Here is a 26,282-nt window from a genome sequence, read left to right on the forward strand (position 1 = left end):
CCAGTCCCAAAACAGACCCCTGCGGAACCCCACTTGTTATACTTTTCCAGCAGGATTGGGAGCCATTAATAACTACTCTCTGAGTACGGTTATCCAGCCAGTTATGAACCCACCTTATAGTAGCCCCATCTAAATTGTACTTTCCTAGTTTATCTATAAGAATATCATGTGAGACCGTATCAAATGCCTTACTAAAGTCTAGGTATATCACATCCACCGCTTCTCCCTTATCCACAAGGCTCGTTATCATATCAAAGAATGTTATCAGATTAGTTTGACACGATTTGTTCTTTACAAATCCATGCTGGCTATTCCCTCACCTTACCACCTTCCAAGTGTTTGCAGATGATTTCTTTAATTACCTGCTCCATTATCTTCCCTGGCACAGAAGTTAAACTAACTGGTCTGTAGTTTCCTGGGTTGTTTTTATTTCCCTTTTTATATATGGGCACTATATTTGCCCCCTTCCAGTCTTCTGGAATCTCCCCCGTCTCCCATGATTTCCCAAAGATAATAGCTAGAGGCTCAGATACCTCCTCTATTAACTCCTTGAGTATTCTAGGATGCATTTCATCAGGCCCTGGTGACTTGCAGGCATCTAACTTTTCTAAGTGATTTTTTACTTGCTCTTTTTTTATTTTATCTTCTAAACCTACCCTCTTCCCGTACACATTCACTATACTAGACATTCCTTCAGACTTCTCAGTGAAGACCGAAACAAGTCATTAAGCATCTCTGCCATTTCCAAGTCTCCCGTTACTGTTTCCCCCTCCTCACTGAGCAGTGGGCCTACCCTGTCCTTGGTCTTCCTCTTGCTTCTAATGTATTGATAAAAAGTCTTCTTCTTTCCCTTTATTCCCATAGCTAGTTTGAGCTCATTTTGTGCCTTTGCCTTTCTAATCTTGCCTATGCATTCCTGTGTTATTTGCTTATATTTGTCCTCTGTGATCTGACCTAGTTTCCATTTTTTATATGACGCCTTTTTATTTTGTAGGTCACGCAAGATCTCGTGGTTAAGCCAACAGTGATAAACGGTCACTTACACAAAAATCACAAAATACTGAGGTTGCTCCCAGTCTCAAGAGACCAGACACTTTCCCAGATCAATTTGTACCTTAGATCTCACACCAAAGACAATTCTGGTAGCCAATTCTATTGTAAACGATTTATTAACTAGGAAAAAGAAATGAGAGAGTTATTTACAGGTTAACGCAAACAACATATAAGCACAGATGAGTCACAGTCTTATGTTCCAAAAAGTGACAGAGATGTAGTAGTCTGTCCACTGAATGTCTTTTAGGGCTAACGCAGGCTGATCCTCAATAACTCTTCTTTTGTTTCTTAGCTCCAGCCCTTGTGAGTCCAAACAGCAAGAGAGAACCATTTGTTCTTGTGAGCATCTTTATATGCCCTTCCCCCAGAGTTCAAACCGATGGAACAAGAGCTCCTGCCCATAACTTCATGGGCGGGTGGGGCAATCAACAAAAGTTTTTGTTCTACAATTGCCATTTAGTCTTGATAGTCCTTCTTGATGGGTGGGATGGGACGAGGAGAACCACTCTTCCTGCCTAGGTTCACAAGCGCAGAGGAGGCATTTTTACAATTATAAAGCAAAATGTTCATATTACCTTATAGCATGGGATACAGACTTTACAAGTAAGATTAATGCATGTAGCAACTTACAAGCATTTTACAGAGTCTACACACATCTTTACAAGTTTAACGCCTATACTGAACAATATTAACACAGGTGAACTGGTCTGGTTTCCAGCTATGAATTTGTCAGTGCTCAGCTAACACCTACAGCCTTGGCAAGAACTGACACTTCATTTACCAGCATCACAATATAAATATCAAATTAAGTGCATTTAAATTTCCATTTTTGTTTCGGAATTGGGTTGGGTGTTTCTTTTTTAACCAGTGTTTGGAAAATAGAAAAAATACATACATAAAAAGATTCCTTTATAATTACAAAGGGTATTCAGGACCTATTATCGCAACTTAAAAGATACTAATTTTGCATAGTGTTCAGACTTAATTGTTTTAAGTCCTTCTTAGCATACATATTGTCCACCATTACTTGGGAAGGGAAGGTAAAGACTAGTAGTTCTGTAGCACAATAAATATCCTTCAAGACTAGAAAAAGAAAGGAAAAATAATAAAGGTATTTTACATATCAGTGTAATTTCAAAGCAACATTTTATTTTTTTTTAAACAGTAAATAGCGAAAGTGCATGATTATTAAAAAAACACGATTATTACAAAAAAGTACATAACAGGAAATAAAATATAAACAGATCAAGATGCAAGACAAAAAACAACTCAGGAAATGAAAGTAAAAACTTATTTCACACACGATAATTTGCACAAAAAATAGCACTCTTAGCTTGTCTGCAAAGCCTTATTAGCAGTGAGTTGCAGCAAACGCATATTACAAAGATTTCTTTTCCTTATAAAATATACTACACTCTGTTTACTGTTTATAGTATTTCACAATATACTAAATGAGAACTTGAATTGTCAAAATATCAGCAAGATTAATTTTGTGGTGTCCTCTTTCTTTCTTTCTTTCTTTCTTTCTTTCTTTCTTTCTTTCTTTCTTTCTTTCTTTCTTTCTTTCTTTCTTTCTTTCTTTCTTTCACTTATGGCCAGATTCAGATACCAATAATCGTGTCAAACAGTACCTTGCTCCACAAATACTCCCATTGACTCTGGAGTAAACTGTTACCCAACAGCATTAAAGGTATGAGAACTGGACCCTTATTTTCTAATTTGCAATGGGGATAGCAAAGACTCTGCTGTATTATATGATATTTAGGGCCAGATCCTGCAAACCCTGTGATCTCTACTTGGCTTCAGTACCAACAGTCAGGCAAAAAATGTTTTCAGGTTCTGCCCCTCAGGCCCTGATCCCACAATCATATCTGTGATTAGTGTCAATCAAGGACAATGGAACAACTCAAATGAACAAATGTTCCCAAGACAAGTTTTTTAGTTTATACCCTTTTCCTCAATAACGTTATGAATATGTTTTAGTTTGGTTTTATCTTCTTTCTATTCTCTGCTTAAAGGAAAAGGAGGTGGAAACATGGGGAGCTGTTGAAATGATTAATACTGTGAGCCTGCTGTTTTAAAGATTTAATGTGTTCTAAGAACAATTCCCAGATACCTACAAAAGTATTTATTTTCATTGCTTTGTAAACAGCAGGCTGCTCTTTTGTTACCCGGGGTTCTTTCAACCTAAAGCTCTTGGTAACTTTACTCTGTGCAAGGAGGTGTCAGGAAATAAATCAGGGGAGACACGGCCGTCCGACCAATAGATGGCTGGCACAAACAGGACAACACAAGAGTGCTTTCACTTAAAGCTAAATTTTACTTAGTCTCAAGCACTTACACACGTCTGCAACAAGTTAGTAAAACACCCCCAACCCTTGATAATTACCAAACCTGAGTGTGGCTCTCGAGTCAGCGGTAGGCTTCCGGTGGCCAAATCTTCTGTCTGCTGGTAGGGACTGCAAGATGTATCCAGAGGGAGAGTCCAAAGTGTCCCCAAATGAGTCCAACTATCTCAAGCTTTATCCCTTTATTTATACATTAGTAATAGAATGATATATCCCTTAAAGAAACCTTGTCAAGTAAAAGCAGCAAAGAATCCTGTGGCACCTTATAGACTAACAGACGTTTTGGAGCATGAGCTTTCGTGGGTGAATCTGAGGAAGTGGGTATTCACCCACGAAAGCTCATGCTCCAAAACGTCTGTTAGTCTATAAGGTGCCACAGGATTCTTTGCTGCTTTTACAGATCCAGACTAACATGGCTACCCCCCTGATACTTGTCAAGTAAGCAGTTTCAAGCAAGAGGTTCTTTCTGACTATTGATTAACCAGGTGTGGGTTTTCCAGAGTCTGCAGTTCTGAGACCCCAATAAACATTCCTACTTTTTTTAACATGCATGTATCAACAACTTCAACAGGAGTCTTATCAGGAAGGACATGGGGTCAAGCTGCCCTCTCCATGGCACCCTAAACCCCGTCCCCTCCAGCCTTGGTCAAGCTGAGTTTGCTGAATGATCAATTTACAGCTTGCCGACTAGGTTTCTTTTTAACAATAAGCCATAGTGGTTTTAGGCACTTTACTGGTTTGCCAAAGTCTCCTCGTACACTTTCATGTGAGATTACCTTCTGTCAGTGCGGAGATCACTCATTTTCTGAGAGTTTTAATTCATTTTTTAATGTCTGGGTAAGATTAATTTGGTTCTCACAAATGATGCTGGAAACACTCTGGTCCCATTGTGAAAGACTGAGGCGGCAAGTACATTGCTGGCACGACAAACTTGATGGTTCCCATTACAAAACATTTATTTAAAAATGCTATATACCTGATGGGTAAAATACTTAGTCTCACACATAACTAGCGGGCCTGATTCAGCTCCACAGAAACAAATGGGAATACTTAAATTTTCTGATGTAAGTTTGAATCAGGCCCTTCATCTTGTCAAGGTGTCACCCCACTCTGAACTTTGGGGTACAGATGTGGGGACCTGCATGAGATAACCCCTAAGCTTATTTACTAGCTTAGATCTAGTAGCTGCCACTACCAAATAGTTTAAACAAATGTTTATGGGAGAGTCATTTGGAAACTCTGCCTTCCCCCCAAATATTTCTCCAGTCTTTATCCCACTTTTCCTGGCAGGATTGAGACTGATTCACCTCCCACAGATCTCCTCTTACTCACATAGACACAGGGAGTGAGTTGCATTTGCACCATGGACTCTGAGGGGATGGAGTCTGTGCTGCATTAAGTGTTCTGTGCTCCTGTGCTCCTTCCCTTTGTGTGTGTGTGTGTGGTCTTAGGCTGCATTAAGTGTTCTGTGCTCCTTCCCTTTTACAGAAAGTGTGTATGTGCACACGTGCACATTGCAGGGAAAGCCATCCTGCCAGAGACACAGAGAGGAGGAGGATTCAGAGGTGCGGGGAACACACCATCAAACTAAACAATCTGGGAAAAACTCTGCAAGGGGGATCTGCAGTTTCCTCTCTCCCCAACCAAGCCTCCATCTGTGGATTCTTCCATGGGCTAAGCACAACACACAAAGCAATATTCAAAAGACAAATGTTTATTAGATACACTGAACTTAATTTTTTAAAAAAAGAATTATGCAAGAAATACATTTAAATATAACAAGTACATAACGTTATTGAAATTCTGTGCTACATTACAAAAAGGCATCTTTTTCCACTGCCAACATAAAGTGAAGATCTCTAAAATTGGCTTTGTGCAAGGTAATATTCAACTGATTCTGGTACATGTTAAGTGGTTTGCACTTTTGTTCAGATCTGATTTGTGCTGTACCAATTTGTTCCTGAAAATGACATTAGCTCCTGGTGGAACAAAATGTTTTAATGTTCTGTACAAAAGGAAACTGGCCAACACCCCCAAACAAAACCCAACAACAACAATGAACTGCTTCCAAAAAGGAAAACACAAAACATAACCCCAGGTAAGGAAAGAATATCTGTTGTTTAGTGGGTGTATTCTCTTTCGCTGGAGAGGTAACGCCTATTAATATGACTCAAAGTTATTATGTGGATGTGCACTGAAAGGAGAAGACACTTGTGTCATGTGCTCACTCATATGAAATGAATACCAATACATTGTATTCAAGTCTCTTAGTCTCACTTATTGCCAGGTTGCATTATACAGTTGCTTCATATTACATACTTTGGAGTGGGAGGGGGAGGGAAGGGGGTGGAGCGGGAAATGTGTTGTCCTAAACAAGATATTTCTGACAGAAATTTCAGCCAAGTCCTGAACTAAGATACTAACAAAAAATGCACTGTACACATTAAGGACAGTTGGCTAAAAACAGCAACATTACTCTCCTTTGTCACAGTGGGAGTTGTGGAAACAGAAAATAGAGAATGGAAAACGCACACTAGTACATCCCCCCAACAATTAAATCCTCCATCACTTTAAACCCCCCCCCAAAATGTACATATTCTGCATAAATTGATTTAGTTGTGCTTTAAATTAATGAATGTAAAGATTACTGTCATTGACAAGGACATTACTGTTCTGGGCAGTAAAACTGACCTTCACAAAATATTCGGGAGGAACAATACAAGCTCATACTGAAAGTAGATGAAATATTGGTGAGTTCAAGGCACACATATTTTGGCAACTTTCAACACATTCTTTTCTTTGGAACCAGTGGTACAAAAGAAGCTGCAATTACACATCTGCCATCATCACTTAAGTACAGCTACATACATGCAGCACAGAGTGGCTTTACCTATTTATCATTTTTGTAAAAGATCATCATAAGCACTATCACAAAATGATCAGAAAATCTAATCACACACACATAATACATACACACAAATAATTAAAAATATTGACTGAAGCATTATGATATGATAAAGAGGAGAATTTCCTGTAAATAAAACTCTCAGGCAATGTTATCTATGGATACACACTACTAAGTTACCTGGACTCTTGTACATAACATCAGTTATGAAAAACTGCTGCCATGTGTTGTCAGTGCCTTGAGAACTCGTGACTGACAGATCTGGCCTGGAGGGACAGTGGAAGGCTGGCTTCTATTTTTGCAATAGTATTGTATTGATTGAATCGAGACATTCAGAAAAAGCTAAGATTGCAGTGGATTTTTACTGAGGCTACCTGAAGGCTAGACTATGTAAAAACAACAACAACAAAAAACTTGTATGCAAGATATGTGAATATAATTATTTGGCTCCATGCCAGATATCACACTTCTACCTGAAATTATACCTTGCCTAACAGATTCTCTTTCAGTACTTAGGACAGAGACTTTTTAATCAGATACACTAACAAATTTAATTTGTACCTTCTCATGTGCAAAAGAATAAGTTCAAATGAAAACATCTGCCTTGCTTCTGAGTGACAAAGGGTATGTCCACACTTACCTGCCGGATCAGTGGGTAGCAATCAATCTATCGGGGATCGATTTATCGCGTCTCATCTAGACTCGATAAATCAATCCCCGAAGGTGCTCCCCGTCAACTCCAGAACTCCATCAGGGCGAGAGGCGGAAGCAGAGTCGATGGGTGAGCCGTGGCCATAGATCCCACACTGTGAGGACGGGAGGTAAGTCGAAATAAGATACGTCAACTTCAGCTACGCTATTCTCATAGCTGAAGTTGCGTATCTTACATTAACTCCCACCCCCACAACCCAGTGTAGACCAGACCAAAGTCGAGCAAGTTTTAAAATTTGCTTGAATTGGTGATTGCCTCCTTCAACTGTAAAGAAAACGTTGTCCAAATAGAGCAAGTAAGAAAACTGAATCCTCCTGAGCTTCATCACTAGAAGGACCACAAGCATATCAACATGTGCATCTTTTTCTCTGAAGCTGAAGATAATGAGTTGCCAAACATGATGTTGTTTGTTAAATGAGTCAATATCTGAGATCATGAACTGTAAGAGTGTCTAGAAAGTCCTGGTTACAGCAACCTCAACCATCAAATGAATGCACTGGAATTTATCTGTTACCTCTCCCACCTATCTATTCAGATTCTTTCTATAAATTTTCTTCTGAACTGGAATGAGAATTAGTTTATAACTCCATCACCTCCCCTTTATGGTAGGGAACAATGAAGGTCCAGTGCACTATCAACACATTGTGGAGGAGAAGAAGAGTCTTAAATGGTAAGGAATTGATTATTTCTCATCTTGTGTCCTGGCACCTTATCAATTTAAACAGGATAACCTGACTAATCACACAAGATAAGGCAGTGAACTCAGTCTGTCTTCTAGACAATAGCTAACAATCACCAGTGCTTTAAAGCACAGATGTCCAAAGTTTCCTCTTTGAACTTCTCCTCTGTGAAGATGAACACTTCCTTTTCCTCCATCAGCCTTTTCCTGAAGCTTACAGAGTGTTGAAAATCCTATAAAAATTCTGGGTGAACTATACAGGAGGAGTCCATATCAACATCTCCTGAATTAAAGGTATCTTACCATGGAGTAAGAATATCAAAACAATTTTTAATGCTGCTGTATTAGTGCATGAGGCAAAAATCAGTAATATGTTGAACTTCCACTGTTAGGAGAGAAAACACAGTGCTTAATCCTTGGGTCATATAGGATGCACACAATGCAAGATGAACTATCCAATGGTACATATGGAAGAGGTCCCACAAGTTCAGCCTACTCTGAAGGCATACGGGGTATGAGCGAACTGACCAGAAAATGAGCAACTACTAGACTCTAGGAAACACAACGTGCTGATGACTATAAAACTGATGTCATGCATGCTGTGTTTAAAAGCAAAAGGTTGTAGACCTCTCTAGAATGAACTACTTAAATTAAATCAAGTTGCAATTAAGTACCAATGTTCTTTTCAGTCAATGCCAAGATTCCGAAAAGTGGAGTGACAAAGCTCATGAACATCAAAACTCAGAAGGAAAACTTTTAATCTAGCTTCTTTTAAAGCTATGAGATTTAAGGAAATTACTTTTCTCTGTTAGCCAAACATTAAATAAACACTTAACAGTGAGTTTTTAAATGGGTGGAACAGCTAGAAAAGATTTTGCCCTGCTTCCCAAACATAGCTATTTTGAAATGATATCCTTGAGAAGATCTCATTCCCTGGGAGCTAGCACAAGTTGTGACTTTTCATCATGAAGATCTTTTGATTAGACTGAAAGGTACTTCCGTATTTTCTCTCAAGGAATGCAAGTAGATTTTTTTTTTGTCCATCAGGGCACGTAAGATCCAATCAAATGGGTCTGAATGATGGTGAATCTTTGAATCCATCTGTCCCTAACTGAAACGTCTTGGAGAACAAGTGACCCAAGAAAGTGGCTCCATATATAATAGATCCCTCTAGACCATGTTAGATTTTCAATAACAAGTAGTTTTCTTTTACATTTTAAAAATTATTACTTTGACAGAATGGGTGATAACGTCAACTATATATGTACTGAGTCAAAAATATTAAATATTGACTGTTCACTTAAAAAGGAATTACTGCATAAATTACTTCTGCTATTTTAGCTATACTCAACACATTAACTCTTCCATTACTGGTACAGGGTCTAAAAAGCTGCATGCAAAAAAGTTTCTTCTACATCTAAATGTCTGTATTTACTGGTGTAGTAAACAGCTACTTTCAAAATTAGTATGTAACAGTAATAAGATACATGTAAACAGTTAACATAGAAAAGACAACATTCTAGACTATAAACTGAATCTTCAGACACAAGGAAAGCAATGTGTTTGTATTTACAGTCTTATGAACACAAATAAAAAGTAATCACCACACAAATAACATTATAATATATCTACTAAATAAAAAACAGTTCAGAACAGATTACTATAACAATCAACAGTCAGTATCTTAATACAAAAAGGAAGGAAGTTGGGGGAAATGGAAATCTATCTTAATATCTTATTTCTAATCAGGTGTTCCTTCCATAATTATGTTTTCACTTACAATGATGGCACAAACTATTTACCATGTTACTACAAAACAGTTACTGTGTAACTACCATTGCTGTCAATGGACCTTATTCACAGGTGCTGGAATTATATTTTCAAAGACTGGCTTGGTGAACAGGGACCCAAGAAATCCAGAAAACGATTAATTTATCTGATTCATTTTTCTTACACTACTCCATTTCTTCCAATTTAGGTCCACCTGAGTGTATACCACTCAGGGACTGATTCACTAGTTACCTCTGTATCTGCATACGTTCCTGAGGTTACAAATGAAATGGCACAATGCGCAGTTAATGCTCAGTGTTCCTTTATAATGTCACCAGTAACTCAGTACTGAAAATGATGATTCTCTAAATGAGTCATTTCCATGCCAAGAGCTAAAATACCTATTTCATGGGAAAACTTGTGGGAAGGAGATGGAGAAGAAATTCCAAGGAGAACAGATTATGCTCCGGACATGTGGTTTGTTCCTATTTCCTACAGACTGAACAAAGAGTTCAGAACCCATAAATCTCCTGGGTCTGCTAGAAATTGGGGTTGTCCTTGAAGAGGCCCTTTGCATTCATCTGCTCCAGTACTATCTGCTTTCCTGGCTGGCTGCTATCCTCAGAATTCCTCATAAAGGGAGTTCAAAGGGAATGGTGTCCCTAGTCTCCGTTTGTCAGAGGGTGGAGATGGATGGCAGGAAAGAGATCACTTGATCATTGCCTGTTAGGTTCACTCCCTCTGGGGCACCTGGCTTTGGCCAGTGTCGGCAGACAGGATGCTGGGCTGGATGGACCCTTGTTCTGACCCAGTATGGCCATTCTTATGTTCTTAAAGTAAGGAGAGGCTTCATGGGGATAGATGATATGGTGTCACTCTCTGCCTTCTGATGGGAAATTGGTGCAAGGACGAGCGTCCCTTCCACATGCAAACTCCAAAGCACTATGTCCAGTTTCATGAATTTGTGCCCCAACTATACAAACATATAGTTCTGTTATAGAGATCTAAGCAGGAATGGGAGGAATATCTTCAGCAAGATTTTCAGTTTCATTGAAAAGCAATGGGCCAAAATTTCAGAGGATACTTTGGAAGTCTCTAAGCCTTCAAAACTAAACAAGTTAAAATATACTCCTCACACAGTCACATGGTTAAATGGACGGGTCCCTGGGTAGTGTTCTGGTGATGTGGGGAAATTTTCAGGTCTACACATGCCTCCTATAGGGTTTATGGGAGCTCAATAGCACTGGGAAAGGTGATTGTCTGAAGAAATCGGTAGAAACAGAGTAGGCAGATATCCTGGAACTTCGCATAACGAGGTACCACAAAGATCAATTTACAAAACAGCAGAGTTAGGCCTGTAGTTTCTAGCTCTTTCTATCAACACAGAGTTTACACCGTGGAATTCATGAAGTTAGAATATCCCCTTGACTAGGGGTCTATTCATGCAGTAGAATGATGAAAGGTACCTTGCAGTTAGCAAAGAATGATACCAGGAACTAGCAGACTTCAGCTTTACAACTCAAGGAGGTCAGAACTGGGATACAAAACTGCTTCACAGAAGTGTGCCTATGCTGCAAGGGTCATTATTTTTCCATATGCATGTAGTCCAGTATTTGTATGACTTATAATAAATTATTAGCAACACTAAGGTCTGTTACTATGAAAACAATAGTTACTGCAACTTTTTGCAGTAGCTCAGAGAACAACCATGATGCCACTCTATTCCCTATCCATTTACAGATCTATAGTAGTGGGTGATCATGAAAAAAAAATCTATTTGGTAAGCCAAGCAATTTTCTGATAAAAGAACATCATTCTGACAAGGTGAGTGAGATAATATTTTCTATTGGACCAACTTCTTCTGGCGAGAGAGACAAGCTTTTGAACTTACACAGAACTCTTCTTCAGCTCTATATAATCTTAAAAGCTTGTCTCTCTCACCAACAGAAGTTGGCCCAATAAAAGATATTGCCCTAACCCACTCTGTCTCTCTAATATCCTGGGACTAGCATGGCTACAACAACACTGCATCATTCCTGTTGATCAGAATGATATACACTCTTTTAAACCAACACATTTTTTTGTAGGTCAATTTGGTTAAATATTTTCAATTAACAGACTCTGAAATAACTGAAAAAATAATACAGACATCAGTCCTTAAGATATAGGCACAGCTATTTGTGAAGGCACATTCCCTACACAACATCCTAAATTTTAATTACTGATCACAAAGAAGGGGAAAACTATGTAAATATTAGTTCACCGCTATCAAGCCAGAAATGTCTGAACGGGTCCTGGATATGTTTGTAGATATTTTTTTTTACCTTTTAATTAACTGAAAACATTTTGTTTTAAAAGGCACATGGATATTTAGTTTCATATGACACTGAAGGAAAAGTCAGTTTCCCATTTTATGAATCTTTGAAATTCTGTCCTGTACCAAGGCACTACATTCTTTCGTAAGATTTCCTTTCTTTACAGTTTAAAGCCTTTTTCATTGTATCTATGAATAGTCACACAGCCATGATACGATACCGGCCTGGGCATGGCTGCTACTCCCGTGATGATGCCTGTTGCAGGATCATAACAAAGAATGGTGTCTGTGGCTTCTCCATTTTCTCGTCTTCCACCAAGGATATAGATTTTGCCATTACACACAGACATGCCACAGTTTTCCTGTTTATCAAATACACAAACAAATACATGACTACTTACAAAACCAAACCCTATTCAAGGTTGGAGAGATAGTACAGCATTTTGACTACCAAAAGGAGATAGCTTGGTGCTATATTATTTATTTCCTTCTGGTGCTGCCCACTGGAGAAAGCAGGATACTGCTCCTCTGGTCAACCCGGGGAAGTAGCTGCATAAGATAATCCTGAAGACTTGGGCTATTCAGGCATCAGGCTATGAGGGGTTGAAGCAGCTAAGCATCGCTGATTCAGACTTCTGTACACGAGATATCCAGTGTCTGGGGATAGTACAATTAAGCAGCTAACATAAGAAAACGGTGGAGAATGGAGGGATTGAAAGAAGAGAGAAAAGTGGAAAGACTAAATGTAACAAATGTGGACTGGGAACAGGGAGCGCGGTTAAGGGGACAGAAGTATGTAACAATTAGTGAAAAGGAAAGGAAGACAGAGCCAGGGATAGAATAAATAAGAGACAAAGAAAGGAGATGCTGGGTTCTAGAGAAAAAAAGGAAGGCTAGGAGTTATTTTGTCTTAAAGGGGAGACAGAAAGAGGGAGTCAAAGCGAAAACATTATGTAGAAAATGGTAAAAGGAAGAGATGGAAAATGAGGAGAAGGGCAGAAGCAGATCTCTTTGAGGGCATTTTCCCCTCCATTTTACAGTGTTTCATTACCAGATTTTCAAAAAACATGGTGAAATTTATTGCTATAGGATGACATACAAATAGTATCCCAAGGGGAAAGGCACACACAGAAATTCTGTTCAGAAGGCTCATTCACACATTGCTGTGACACTGCTCTCTGCTGCTTTTAGTTCTACACAGACCAGTTTCATGCTCTGTTTAAAACATTTTCCTACAACATTTTGTAGTTCTAATCAATTTCAAGGCAACAATACTTTGACTAAACAAAAGGATCCAATTGAATTTAGTATAAATCCATGTTCGGATGTGTTAAATTGGGGCAGTGGTTTCCAATAAGTAGACTGCCCATTTTAACATATTGACCCTCATCTGAAGTGTTACTTTTAGATGTTTCATGGTTTTTTTTTAAGTGTCTAGACTATAAAGAGTAAGGATACGATTTTGTCATGGAGGTCATGAATTCTGTGACTTTAACAGAACTCCATGACTTCTTTGGCTTTAGCCCCCACCGGAGCAGCAGGGCTGAAGCAGCTATTTGGCCCTGCTGCAGGCACAGCGCCAGAGCTGGAGCAGCGGCCAGGGGGGACTTCTGGGCTGGAGCAGCCACAGGGGCTGGAGCAGTGGCTGGGTGTGAAACAGAGGCCAGGACTGGGTCCTGGGCTGGAGCAATCGCCTGGGCTGGAGTAGCAGCTAGGGCTGGGGCAGCCGCCCAGGTTAGAGCAGTGGCCAGGGCTGGTTCAGCCCCCAGGGGCTGAAGCAGTGGCAATGGCTGGGGCTGGAGTAGCTGCCGGAGGGCTGGAAAAGCCACCTGGACTAGAGCTGTGGCCAGGGCTGGGTCAGCCTCCAGAGGCCAGAGCAGTGGCCAGGGCTGGAGCTGTGGCCGGTGTTGGAAAGTCAAGGACAGGTTGTGGGCTTCCATGACTTTTTGTTTATTGCCCGCGACCTGTCCATGACTTTTACTAAAAATACCCATGACAAAATCTTAACCTTAATAAATGAAAAGCTAAAACTAGCGAATCTGAGAGATGTAATTTAACAGAGTTTCATATCAAACTCATTTCATATCAAATTATTCATATAAGGAAAATAAAATACATTTTTAGATGTTTCCAAGTATTTTTAGTGTTTATTACCTGTCTGCTGAATGTATTCTGTACATGCATCCAATAATCCTCAACTGGATCATAGCAGTAAATTGCCTTGGTGAGCCCTCCCGCGACATAGATTAGATTGTTTAGAGATACAGCTGTTATGCATCTCTTTGCAATAGGGATAGTTGCACGGAGCAACCAAGAATTAGTATCAGGATCATATGATTGAACCTGAAAACAAGTAAACACATTTTAGGTTTAACACCAGAAATGAACAAAAAGCAAACTTATTTTTTGAGGTACATACAGAAGTTTTGATTCAAAGAGATTAAAGATAACAGTATCTATTTGGAATACCCAAAGTAACTCAAGATATTGCTACATCAAAACATACACCTTGTTCCTACTCTACATCTGTAACAATAAAAACAAAAAATATTAAACAGCAGCAACTTACATAATATATTATATAGTTTATTACATTCTTTACTTAAATATGCTATTTCATTAAGAACTTGTATGGCTCTTAATACACAAAGCGAAAGATGATGTAACTATGACAAAGATTATTAATGGCACAACTGTGCTTTATTTAGTTAGCTTTTTCTACTGTGAGATATATACTTTGCATTCAGGCAGTAAGCTGGACCAGGAGAATTGTAATTCAGTTGAAATATCTCTCCGTATAATTTATATTTTTAGCAGTATTATTAAGATACATAGAAAGGAAATAAATATAGTTAACTAACCTTGTCAGAGCACGTGTTGTCATCAGGACCTCCACCAATCACAAACAATTTGCCTACACAGCTGGTTATTGCTGGAGAACTCACTGCTTCTTTAAGTGGAGCTACCTCTGTCCATCGATTGGAAAATGAATCGTAACATTCTACACTGCTGAGTCGACTTTGCCCATCATACCCTCCAACTACATACACCTATGCAAAACAAAGAGAAAATAGCATCTTTTTTATCTTTATCTCCAGTTTTAATAAAGCAAGTATAGGATTAAACTCATTCAAAGCTTCAGTACCTCAGTTCTGATTTGCTATATTTTTGAATGCATAGGTTTTCCCCCCAGAAAGCTTCTTTGCAGAAGAACAGGAATGTTGTCTTTTAAGATTCTGAGCTAAAGAATCTCAAGAGAGCAGCCATACACTGGTATGTGGGGATACTGGAATCAATGGACACCAGAACATATATTACAAATGGACAGTAGACTTCCTTCTTACTTGAACATGCTCTATAAGAAATCTCTATGATTATCTTCACTGATATTACAAATTATATTCAGAAATAAAAAGGAACTCTATTTAACTTCACTCTTTTCTCCTCAACTTTTTACTTCTCTCTTTCCTGTCTAAAATGACATTCTTTACTCTGATTTACCTTTTGGTCACGTATTTTCTTACCTGGCTGCCTATCACATAAGTTACAGTTTAAGAAAGAGACTGACAAATATATTACCATTAGCATATTGACAGATATAGCATCTCTGCTCAATTTGTTCACCTCAGGTCAATCCCAACTTGAAGCAGATGCTGTTATCGCTAAGAAGCTACATACTACAGTTCCCTGATGAGTGTATATATCGCCACTCACACTCATGAATGAAACCTGTGGGGATTGCTGATCTCATTTATTGTATTTGTATAGAATAATAAAATAGGCCTGTCATAAATAGATGGTTAAGGGTTAATGTCTCTTTTACGTGGAAAGGGTTAAGAAGCTCAGTAAACCTGGCTGACACCTGACCAGAGGACCAATAGGGGGACAAAATACTTTCAGATCTTGGTGGAGGGAAGTCTTTGTTTGTGCTTTTTGTTTGGTTCGTTGTTTGCTCTCGGGACTGAGAGAGACTGGACATCATTCCAGGCTCTCCAAATCTTTCTGAATCAGTCTTTCATGTTTCAAGATTGTAAGTAGTAGCCAGGCAAGGCGGATTAGTCTTATGTTTGTTTTCTTGTTGTCTTATATTATGTATATATGTCTTATATTATGTATGTTGTCTTATGTTAAATGTGTCTTTGGACAAAGAGGCTGACCGCTGGAAGGATTTTTACCTCTGTTTGCTGTAACTTTGAATCTAAGGCTGGGGGGGGGGTCCCTCTGGTCTATATGAATCTGAGTACCCTGTAAAGCATTTTCCATCCTGATTTTACAGAGATAACTTTTACTTTTTTCTTTCTTTAATTAAAAGTTTTCTTTTTATGAACCTGATTGATTTTTTCCTTGTTTTAAAATCCAAGGGACTGAGTCTCAACTCACCAGGGACTGGTGGGGGGAGAGGAGGAGGGATGGTTAATTCCTCCTTGTTTTAAGATCCAAGGAGTTTGGATCGGTGTGAAGCCCTCAAGGCAACCCAGGGAGGGGAAAGTCTGGGGGGAAAAGGAGGGGGATGGTTAATTTCTCCTTGTTTTAAGACCCAAGGGGTTTGGGTCTGGGTTCCCCAGGGAAGGTTTTGGGGGAACAGAAAGTGTGTCAGACACTAAATTCTGGCTGGTGGCAGCGTACCAGACCTAAGCTGGTAATTAAGCTTAGAAGTGTTCATGCAGGTCCCCATTTCTTGTACTCTAAAGTTCAAAGTGGGGGAAAAAACCTTGACATGGTGAGCAGCAGTTGGGATTTTTAGGAACCAAAAGCCAGTAGGATTTTTTTTTCTCTCTTTTCTAGCTGCTTGGAAAGCAGCCTGAGGGCAGAGGTGTTAAGTTTTAACAAGGGTCTTTGTTAAGAGGAGGCTTCAAGTTGTGAGCCAGCGGACAGCCAGCAAAAGGCATTTACAAGTTGAATTGTTTTCTTTCTTTCTACTTCTCTGGTATAGCTAGTTAGAAAATCTCTGTTAACCAAGCAGCCCTGAGTTGCAGCATCCCAGTCAGTAAGCTGCAGGGGGGTGCGGCCAGAACAAGAAAGCAGAAAAATGAGTGCCAAGAAAGCAGTTAAACAGGAAATGGCTATGCTGGAAGCAGAAGAGAAAGCCAAAGAGGCTGACCACAGGAGAAAGCTAGAGATAAAAGAAAAAGAGATGGAGATGAAAGAAAGAGAAGAAAGAGCCAAAGAGGCTGACCACAGGAGAACTATGGAGATGAAACAAAAAGAGCAAGAGATGAAAGAAAGAGAAGAAAAAGCCAAAGAGGCTGACCACCAGAGGGCTTTGGAGCTCCAGAGGGAGGCACTGGAATTAAAAAAGGTTAAGCAGGATGGAACAGCCAACCCTAACAACCCTTCTCCAGGTACCATTCCCACCCCAGGAAATTCCCCATCTACAAGGCAGGTGATGATACTGAGGCCTTCTTAGAAAATTTTGAAAGGACCTCCCATGGGTACAACATCTCTACAGACCAGTACATGATAGATCTGAGGCCACAGCTCAGTGGACCCTTAGCAGAGGTGGCGGCTGAAATACCTAAGGAACACATGAACGATTATGAACTTTTTCAAACCAAGGCCAGAATCAGAATGGGGCTAACACCTGAGCATGCCCGTCGGCAGTTCAGAGCCCTGAGGTGGAAACCAGATGTGTCATTTACCCGACATGCCTATCACATTGGAAAGAATTGGAATGCCTGGATATCAGGAGCAAATGTTAACTCTCTGGAAGAGCTGTCCCTCGTAATGCAAATGGAACAGTTCTTAGGCAGTGTTCCTGAGGAAACAGAAAGATACATCCTAGATGGGAAGCCCAAAACTGTAATCGAGGCAGGGGAGACTGGAGCCAGATGGGTGGAAGTGGCAGAAAAGAAAAAAGCTACTAGCAAGGGGAGCAAATATCACAGGGGGCAAACCGAAAATAAACCCCATACCCAAGGGCAACCCAAGACCCCACCTACAACCCAAGGAAAGCCCCAGACATCCTATTGTCCCACCTCACCAGTCTCCAGCAACCCACCTCGGCCCAGTGACCAGTCAGCTGGGAGATGTTTTAAATGTAATGAACTGGGACATATAAAGGCCAACTGCCCCAAGAACCCCAACCAAGTGCAGTTCATTACACCACCATCACACCAAAGATCCCCAGGCCCAGATGCCTCTCAAATACCCTCGGAGCGAAGGGAAACCTTGAGAGTGGGCGGAAAAAAGGGTATCGCGTGGAGAGACACAAGGGCACAAGTGTCAGCTATCCACCAATCCTTAGAGGACCCCAAATTCATCAACCTAGAGCCCCAAGTGACAATTTACCCATTCATCTCAAAATCTGTAAACTTGCCTACAGCTGAACTGCCTGTCCAGTACAAGGGCTGGTCAGGAATGTGGACTTTTGCAGTCTATGGGCTTGGCTACACTCACGCTTTACAGTGCTGCAACTAGGGTGTGAAAAAACACCCCCCTGAGCGCTGCAAGATACAGAGCTGTAAAGCGTCAGTGTAATCAGGGCAGCAGCGCTGGGAGCGCGGCTCCCAGCGCTGCACGCTACACCCGTAAGGTATGTGGTTTACATGCAGCGCTGGGAGAGCTCTCTCCCAGCGCTGCCGCTCTGACTACACTCACACTTCAAAGTGCTGCCGCGGCAGCGCTCCCGCAGCGCTGCCGCGGCAGCGCTTTGAAATTCCAAATGTAGCCATACCGTATGACAATTATACCATCCCCATGCTACTGGGGGAAGATTTGGCCAACCAAGTGAAGCGAGCCAAGAGGGTGGGAATGGTTACACGCAGTCAGGCCAGGCAAGCTTCCAGACCCATCCCTGTTCCTGAGCCGTCCACAAGGGCCCCGTCTGTGTTACCAGAGACCCAGACAGAGGTGGTGGACCCGGATCCCCTGCCAACGACTGCAACAGCCATAGTGCATCCAGTCCCAGAACGGGAACTGGAAAAGCAACCAGCACCAGAACCGTTGCCAGAACTGATGCCAGCGCTTGCAAACCCATCTCCAACCCCAACGCCAGAGGGCACCAGCGGGCCTGAACTGGCAGAAGCAGCAGACAACCCTACCCAAGAGGCTCAGCCAGAGCTCGAAATATCGCATAGTGCACCAGCGGAAAGTGGTTCACCATTAACGAAAACAACCCTATCACCTACATCACTTCCAGAGGGACCAAGCCCAAGTCCACAGTCTAAGGAGGAACTGGTGTCTCCAGCCTCAAGGGAACAGTTCCAGACTGAGCAGGAAGCAGATGACATCCTTCAGAAAGCTTGGGCAGCGACACGGAGCACCCCACCACCTCTCAGCTCTTCTAACCGATCCCGGTTTGTTGTAGAACAAGGACTTTTATACAAGGAGACTCTTTCTGGTGGACATCAGGGAGATTGGCATCCTCAAAAACAGTTGGCAGTTCCAACTAAGTACCGGGGAAAGCTTTTAAGCTTAGCCCATGATCATCCCAGTGGCCATTCTGGGGTGAACAGAACCAAAGACAAGTTGGGGAAGTCCTTCCACTGGGAGGGAATGGGCAAGGACGTTGCTAATTATGTCCGGTCTTGTGAGGTGTGCCAAAGACTGGGAAAGCCCCAAGACTAGGTCAAAGCCCCTCTCCAGCCACTCCCCATAATTGAGGTCCCATTTCAGCGAGTAGCTGTGGATATTCTGGGTCCTTTCCCAAAAAAGACCCCCAGAGGAAAGCAGTACATACTGACTTTTGTGGACTTTGCTACCCGATGGCCAGAAGCAGTAGCTCTAAGCAACACCAGGGCTAAAACTGTGTGCCAGGCCTTAACAGACATTTTTGCCAGGGCAGGTTGGCCCTCCAACATCCTTACAGATTCAGGAACTAATTTCCTGGCAGAGACCACGAAAAATCTGTGGAAAGCTCATGGGGTGAATCACTTGGTTGCCACCCCTTACTGCCATCAAACCAATGGCCTGGTGGTGAGGTTTAATGGAACTTTAGGGGCCATGATATGTAAATTCATAAATGAACACTCCAATGATTGGGACCTTGTGTTGCAGCAGTTGCTTTTTGCCTACAGGGCTGTACCACATCCCAGTTTAGGGTCTTCACCATTCGAACTTGTGTATGGCCATGAGGTTAAGGGGCCATTACAGTTGGTGAAGCAGCAATGGGAGGGGTTTTACGCCTTCTCCAGGAACTAACATTCTGGACTTTGTAAGCAACCTACAAAGCACCCTCCAACACTCTTTAGCCCTTGCTAAAGAAAACCTAAAGGATGCTCAGGAAGAGCAAAAGGCCTGGTATGATAAACATACCAGAGAGGGTTCCTTCAAAGTAGGAGACCAGGTTATGTTCTTGAAGGCGCAACAGGCCCATAAGATGAAAGCGTCATGGGAAGGGCCATTCACGGTTCAAGAATGCCTGGGAGCTGTTAACTATCTCATAGCATTCCCCACCTCAACCCTAAAGCCTAAAGTGTACCATGTTAATTCTCTCAAGCCCTTTTATTCCAGAGACTTAAAGGTTTGTCAGTTTACAGCCCAGAGAGGAGATGATGCTGAGTGGCCTGAAGGTGTCTACTACGAAGGAAAAAGTGACAGTGGCATGAAAGAGGTGAACCTCTCCACAACCTTGGAACGTCTGCAGCAGCAACAGATCAAAAAGCTGTGCACAAGCTTCGCCCCATTGTTCTCAGCCACCCCAGGTCGGACTGAACGGGCATACCACTCCATTGACAGAGGTAATGCTCACCCAATTAGAACCCTATCTTACCGGGTGTCTCCTCATGCCCAAGCTGCTATAGAACGGGAGATCCAAAACATGCTACAGATGGGTATAATCCGCCCCTCTACCAGTGCATGGGCATCTCCAGTGGTTCTGGTACCCAAACCAGATGGGGAAATACGCTTTTGCATGGACTACCATAAGCTAAATGCTGTCACTCATCCCAACAACTATCGAAAGCCATGCACTGATGAGCTATTGGAGAAATTGGGACGTGTCCAGTTCATCTCTACAATAGACTTACCTTGGACACCAGGTGGGTCAAGGAACAATAAATCCCCTACAGGCCAAGGTGGATGCTATCCAAAAGTGGCCTGTCCCAAAATCAAAGAAACAGGTCCAATCCTTCTTAGGTTTGGCTTGGTATTACAGGCGATTTGTACCACACTACAGCCAAATCGCTGCCCCACTAACTAACTTTACCAAAAAGACCCAGCCAAATGCAGTTAAGTGGACTGATGAGTGTCAGAAGGCCTTTATCCAGCTTAAGGCAACACTCATGTCTGACCCTGTGCTAAGGGCCCCAGACTTTGACAAACCATTCCTAGTAACCACAGATGCATCTGAGCGTGGTGTAGGAGCAGTTTTAATGCAGGAAGGACCGGATCAAAACTTCCATCCTGTCATGTTTCTCAGCAAAAAACTGTCTAAGAGGGAAAGCCACTGGTCAATCAGTGAAAAAGAATGCTATGCCATTGTGTATGCCCTGGAAAAGCTACGCTCATATGTTTGGGGACGGCAGTTCCAGCTACAAACCGACCATGCTGCGCTAAAATGGCTTCATACTGCCAAGGGAAACAACAAAAAATTGCTTCGATGGAGTTTAGCTCTCCAAGATTTTGATTTTGAAATTCAACACATTTCAGGAACTTCTAACAAAGTAGCTGATGCACTCTCCCGTGAAAGTTTTAACCAGTTGATTCTGGGAAAATTGTCCTTAAAATGTAAAAAGTATTGTAGTTTACATAATTAGTAGTATATGTAAAGGTGCATGTGTTTTATTAATCTGTTTACTCTAAAGTTCTAGGAAGAAATCACCGACAGTGTGGTTCCACACTGTCTGAGATTTGGGGGGCGTGTCATAAACAGATGGTTAAGGGTTAATGTCTCTTTTACGTGGAAAAGGTTAAGAAGCTCAGTAAACCTGGCTGACACCTGACCAGAGGACCAACAGGGGGACAAGATACTTTCAAATCTTGGTAGAGGGAAGTCTTTGTTTGTGCTTTCTGTTTGGTTCGTTGTTCGCTCTCGGGACTGAGAGAGACGGGACATCATTCCAGGTTCTCCAAATCTTTCCGAATCAGTCTTTCATGTTTCAAGATTGTAAGTAGTAGCCAGGCAAGGCGGATTAGTCTTATGTTTGTTTTCTCAACATGTAAATATGTCTTTTTGCTGGAAGGATTTTTATCTCTGTTTGCTGTAACTTTGAATCTAAGGCTGGGGGGGGGGATCCCTCTGGTCTATATGAATCTGAGTACCCTGTAAAGCATTTTCCATCCTGATTTTACAGAGATAACTTTTACTTTTTTCTTTCTTTAATTAAAAGTTTTCTTTTTATGAACCTGATTGATTTTTTCCTTGTTTTAAAATCCAAGGGACTGAGTCTCAACTCACCAGGGACTGGTGGGGGGAGAGGAGGAGGGATGGTTAATTCCTCCTTGTTTTAAGATCCAAGGAGTTTGGATCGGTGTGAAGCCCTCAAGGCAACCCAGGGAGGGGAAAGTCTGGGGGGAAAAGGAGGGGGATGGTTAATTTCTCCTTGTTTTAAGACCCAAGGGGTTTGGGTCTGGGTTCCCCAGGGAAGGTTTTGGGGGAACAGAAAGTGTGTCAGACACTAAATTCTGGCTGGTGGCAGCGTACCAGACCTAAGCTGGTAATTAAGCTTAGAAGTGTTCATGCAGGTCCCCATTTCTTGTACTCTAAAGTTCAAAGTGGGGGAAAAAACCTTGACATGGTGAGCAGCAGTTGGGATTTTTAGGAACCAAAAGCCAGTAGGATTTTTTTTTCTCTCTTTTCTAGCTGCTTGGAAAGCAGCCTGAGGGCAGAGGTGTTAAGTTTTAACAAGGGTCTTTGTTAAGAGGAGGCTTCAAGTTGTGAGCCAGCGGACAGCCAGCAAAAGGCATTTACAAGTTGAATTGTTTTCTTTCTTTCTACTTCTCTGGTATAGCTAGTTAGAAAATCTCTGTTAACCAAGCAGCCCTGAGTTGCAGCATCCCAGTCAGTAAGCTGCAGGGGGGTGCGGCCAGAACAAGAAAGCAGAAAAATGAGTGCCAAGAAAGCAGTTAAACAGGAAATGGCTATGCTGGAAGCAGAAGAGAAAGCCAAAGAGGCTGACCACAGGAGAAAGCTAGAGATAAAGAAAAAGAGATGGAGATGAAAGAAAGAGAAGAAAGAGCCAAAGAGGCTGACCACAGGAGAACTATGGAGATGAAACAAAAAGAGCAAGAGATGAAAGAAAGAGAAGAAAAAGCCAAAGAGGCTGACCACCAGAGGGCTTTGGAGCTCCAGAGGGAGGCACTGGAATTAAAAAAGGTTAAGCAGGATGGAACAGCCAACCCTAACAACCCTTCTCCAGGTACCATTCCCACCCCAGGAAATTCCCCATCTACAAGGCAGGTGATGATACTGAGGCCTTCTTAGAAAATTTTGAAAGGACCTCCCATGGGTACAACATCTCTACAGACCAGTACATGATAGATCTGAGGCCACAGCTCAGTGGACCCTTAGCAGAGGTGGCGGCTGAAATACCTAAGGAACACATGAACGATTATGAACTTTTTCAAACCAAGGCCAGAATCAGAATGGGGCTAACACCTGAGCATGCCCGTCGGCAGTTCAGAGCCCTGAGGTGGAAACCAGATGTGTCATTTACCCGACATGCCTATCACATTGGAAAGAATTGGAATGCCTGGATATCAGGAGCAAATGTTAACTCTCTGGAAGAGCTGTCCCTCGTAATGCAAATGGAACAGTTCTTAGGCAGTGTTCCTGAGGAAACAGAAAGATACATCCTAGATGGGAAGCCCAAAACTGTAATCGAGGCAGGGGAGACTGGAGCCAGATGGGTGGAAGTGGCAGAAAAGAAAAAAGCTACTAGCAAGGGGAGCAAATATCACAGGGGGCAAACCGAAAATAAACCCCATACCCAAGGGCAACCCAAGACCCCACCTACAACCCAAGGAAAGCCCCAGACATCCTATTGTCCCACCTCACCAGTCTCCAGCAACCCACCTCGGCCCAGTGACCAGTCAGCTGGGAGATGTTTTAAATGTAATGAACTGGGACATATAAAGGCCAACTGCCCCAAGAACCCCAACCAAGTGCAGTTCATTACACCACCATCACACCAAAGATCCCCAGGCCCAGATGCCTCTCAAATACCCTCGGAGCGAAGGGAAACCTTGAGAGTGGGCGGAAAAAAGGGTATCGCGTGGAGAGACACAAGGGCACAAGTGTCAGCTATCCACCAATCCTTAGAGGACCCCAAATTCATCAACCTAGAGCCCCAAGTGACAATTTACCCATTCATCTCAAAATCTGTAAACTTGCCTACAGCTGAACTGCCTGTCCAGTACAAGGGCTGGTCAGGAATGTGGACTTTTGCAGTCTATGGGCTTGGCTACACTCACGCTTTACAGTGCTGCAACTAGGGTGTGAAAAAACACCCCCCTGAGCGCTGCAAGATACAGAGCTGTAAAGCGTCAGTGTAATCAGGGCAGCAGCGCTGGGAGCGCGGCTCCCAGCGCTGCACGCTACACCCGTATGGTATGTGGTTTACATGCAGCGCTGGGAGAGCTCTCTCCCAGCGCTGCCGCTCTGACTACACTCACACTTCAAAGTGCTGCCGCGGCAGCGCTGCGGGAGTGCTGCCGCGGCAGCGCTTTGAAATTCCAAATGTAGCCATACCGTATGACAATTATACCATCCCCATGCTACTGGGGGAAGATTTGGCCAACCAAGTGAAGCGAGCCAAGAGGGTGGGAATGGTTACACGCAGTCAGGCCAGGCAAGCTTCCAGACCCATCCCTGTTCCTGAGCCGTCCACAAGGGCCCCGTCTGTGTTACCAGAGACCCAGACAGAGGTGGTGGACCCGGATCCCCTGCCAACGACTGCAACAGCCATAGTGCATCCAGTCCCAGAACGGGAACTGGAAAAGCAACCAGCACCAGAACCGTTGCCAGAACTGATGCCAGCGCTTGCAAACCCATCTCCAACCCCAACGCCAGAGGGCACCAGCGGGCCTGAACTGGCAGAAGCAGCAGACAACCCTACCCAAGAGGCTCAGCCAGAGCTCGAAATATCGCATAGTGCACCAGCGGAAAGTGGTTCACCATTAACGAAAACAACCCTATCACCTACATCACTTCCAGAGGGACCAAGCCCAAGTCCACAGTCTAAGGAGGAACTGGTGTCTCCAGCCTCAAGGGAACAGTTCCAGACTGAGCAGGAAGCAGATGACATCCTTCAGAAAGCTTGGGCAGCGACACGGAGCACCCCACCACCTCTCAGCTCTTCTAACCGATCCCGGTTTGTTGTAGAACAAGGACTTTTATACAAGGAGACTCTTTCTGGTGGACATCAGGGAGATTGGCATCCTCAAAAACAGTTGGCAGTTCCAACTAAGTACCGGGGAAAGCTTTTAAGCTTAGCCCATGATCATCCCAGTGGCCATTCTGGGGTGAACAGAACCAAAGACAAGTTGGGGAAGTCCTTCCACTGGGAGGGAATGGGCAAGGACGTTGCTAATTATGTCCGGTCTTGTGAGGTGTGCCAAAGACTGGGAAAGCCCCAAGACTAGGTCAAAGCCCCTCTCCAGCCACTCCCCATAATTGAGGTCCCATTTCAGCGAGTAGCTGTGGATATTCTGGGTCCTTTCCCAAAAAAGACCCCCAGAGGAAAGCAGTACATACTGACTTTTGTGGACTTTGCTACCCGATGGCCAGAAGCAGTAGCTCTAAGCAACACCAGGGCTAAAACTGTGTGCCAGGCCTTAACAGACATTTTTGCCAGGGCAGGTTGGCCCTCCAACATCCTTACAGATTCAGGAACTAATTTCCTGGCAGAGACCACGAAAAATCTGTGGAAAGCTCATGGGGTGAATCACTTGGTTGCCACCCCTTACTGCCATCAAACCAATGGCCTGGTGGTGAGGTTTAATGGAACTTTAGGGGCCATGATATGTAAATTCATAAATGAACACTCCAATGATTGGGACCTTGTGTTGCAGCAGTTGCTTTTTGCCTACAGGGCTGTACCACATCCCAGTTTAGGGTCTTCACCATTCGAACTTGTGTATGGCCATGAGGTTAAGGGGCCATTACAGTTGGTGAAGCAGCAATGGGAGGGGTTTTACGCCTTCTCCAGGAACTAACATTCTGGACTTTGTAAGCAACCTACAAAGCACCCTCCAACACTCTTTAGCCCTTGCTAAAGAAAACCTAAAGGATGCTCAGGAAGAGCAAAAGGCCTGGTATGATAAACATACCAGAGAGGGTTCCTTCAAAGTAGGAGACCAGGTTATGTTCTTGAAGGCGCAACAGGCCCATAAGATGAAAGCGTCATGGGAAGGGCCATTCACGGTTCAAGAATGCCTGGGAGCTGTTAACTATCTCATAGCATTCCCCACCTCAACCCTAAAGCCTAAAGTGTACCATGTTAATTCTCTCAAGCCCTTTTATTCCAGAGACTTAAAGGTTTGTCAGTTTACAGCCCAGAGAGGAGATGATGCTGAGTGGCCTGAAGGTGTCTACTACGAAGGAAAAAGTGACAGTGGCATGA

The 26,282-nt window shown here is 42.6% G+C and overlaps 1 protein-coding gene across 7 annotated transcripts in view; it reads right to left on the reverse strand.

Moving 5' to 3' along the window:
- Positions 1 to 11,424: 11,424 nt before the first annotated feature.
- The window catches only part of KLHL24 (kelch like family member 24), a 54,987-nt gene continuing 40,129 nt past the window's right edge, over positions 11,425 to 26,282 (reverse strand). For all 7 annotated transcript variants that reach the window (XM_030575197.1, XM_030575199.1, XM_030575200.1 and 4 more), the window contains 3 exons: positions 14,643 to 14,831; positions 13,936 to 14,124; positions 11,425 to 12,143 (listed from right to left, as the gene is read on the reverse strand). In XM_030575197.1, the coding sequence (XP_030431057.1) occupies positions 11,943 to 12,143; positions 13,936 to 14,124; positions 14,643 to 14,831 (579 nt within the window). In that variant the 3' untranslated portion in view covers positions 11,425 to 11,942. The remainder of the gene's footprint in view (positions 12,144 to 13,935; positions 14,125 to 14,642; positions 14,832 to 26,282) is intronic.

The sequence above is a fragment of the Gopherus evgoodei genome, chromosome 9, assembly GCF_007399415.2.
Source record: "Gopherus evgoodei ecotype Sinaloan lineage chromosome 9, rGopEvg1_v1.p, whole genome shotgun sequence".
NCBI lineage: Eukaryota > Metazoa > Chordata > Testudines > Testudinidae > Gopherus > Gopherus evgoodei.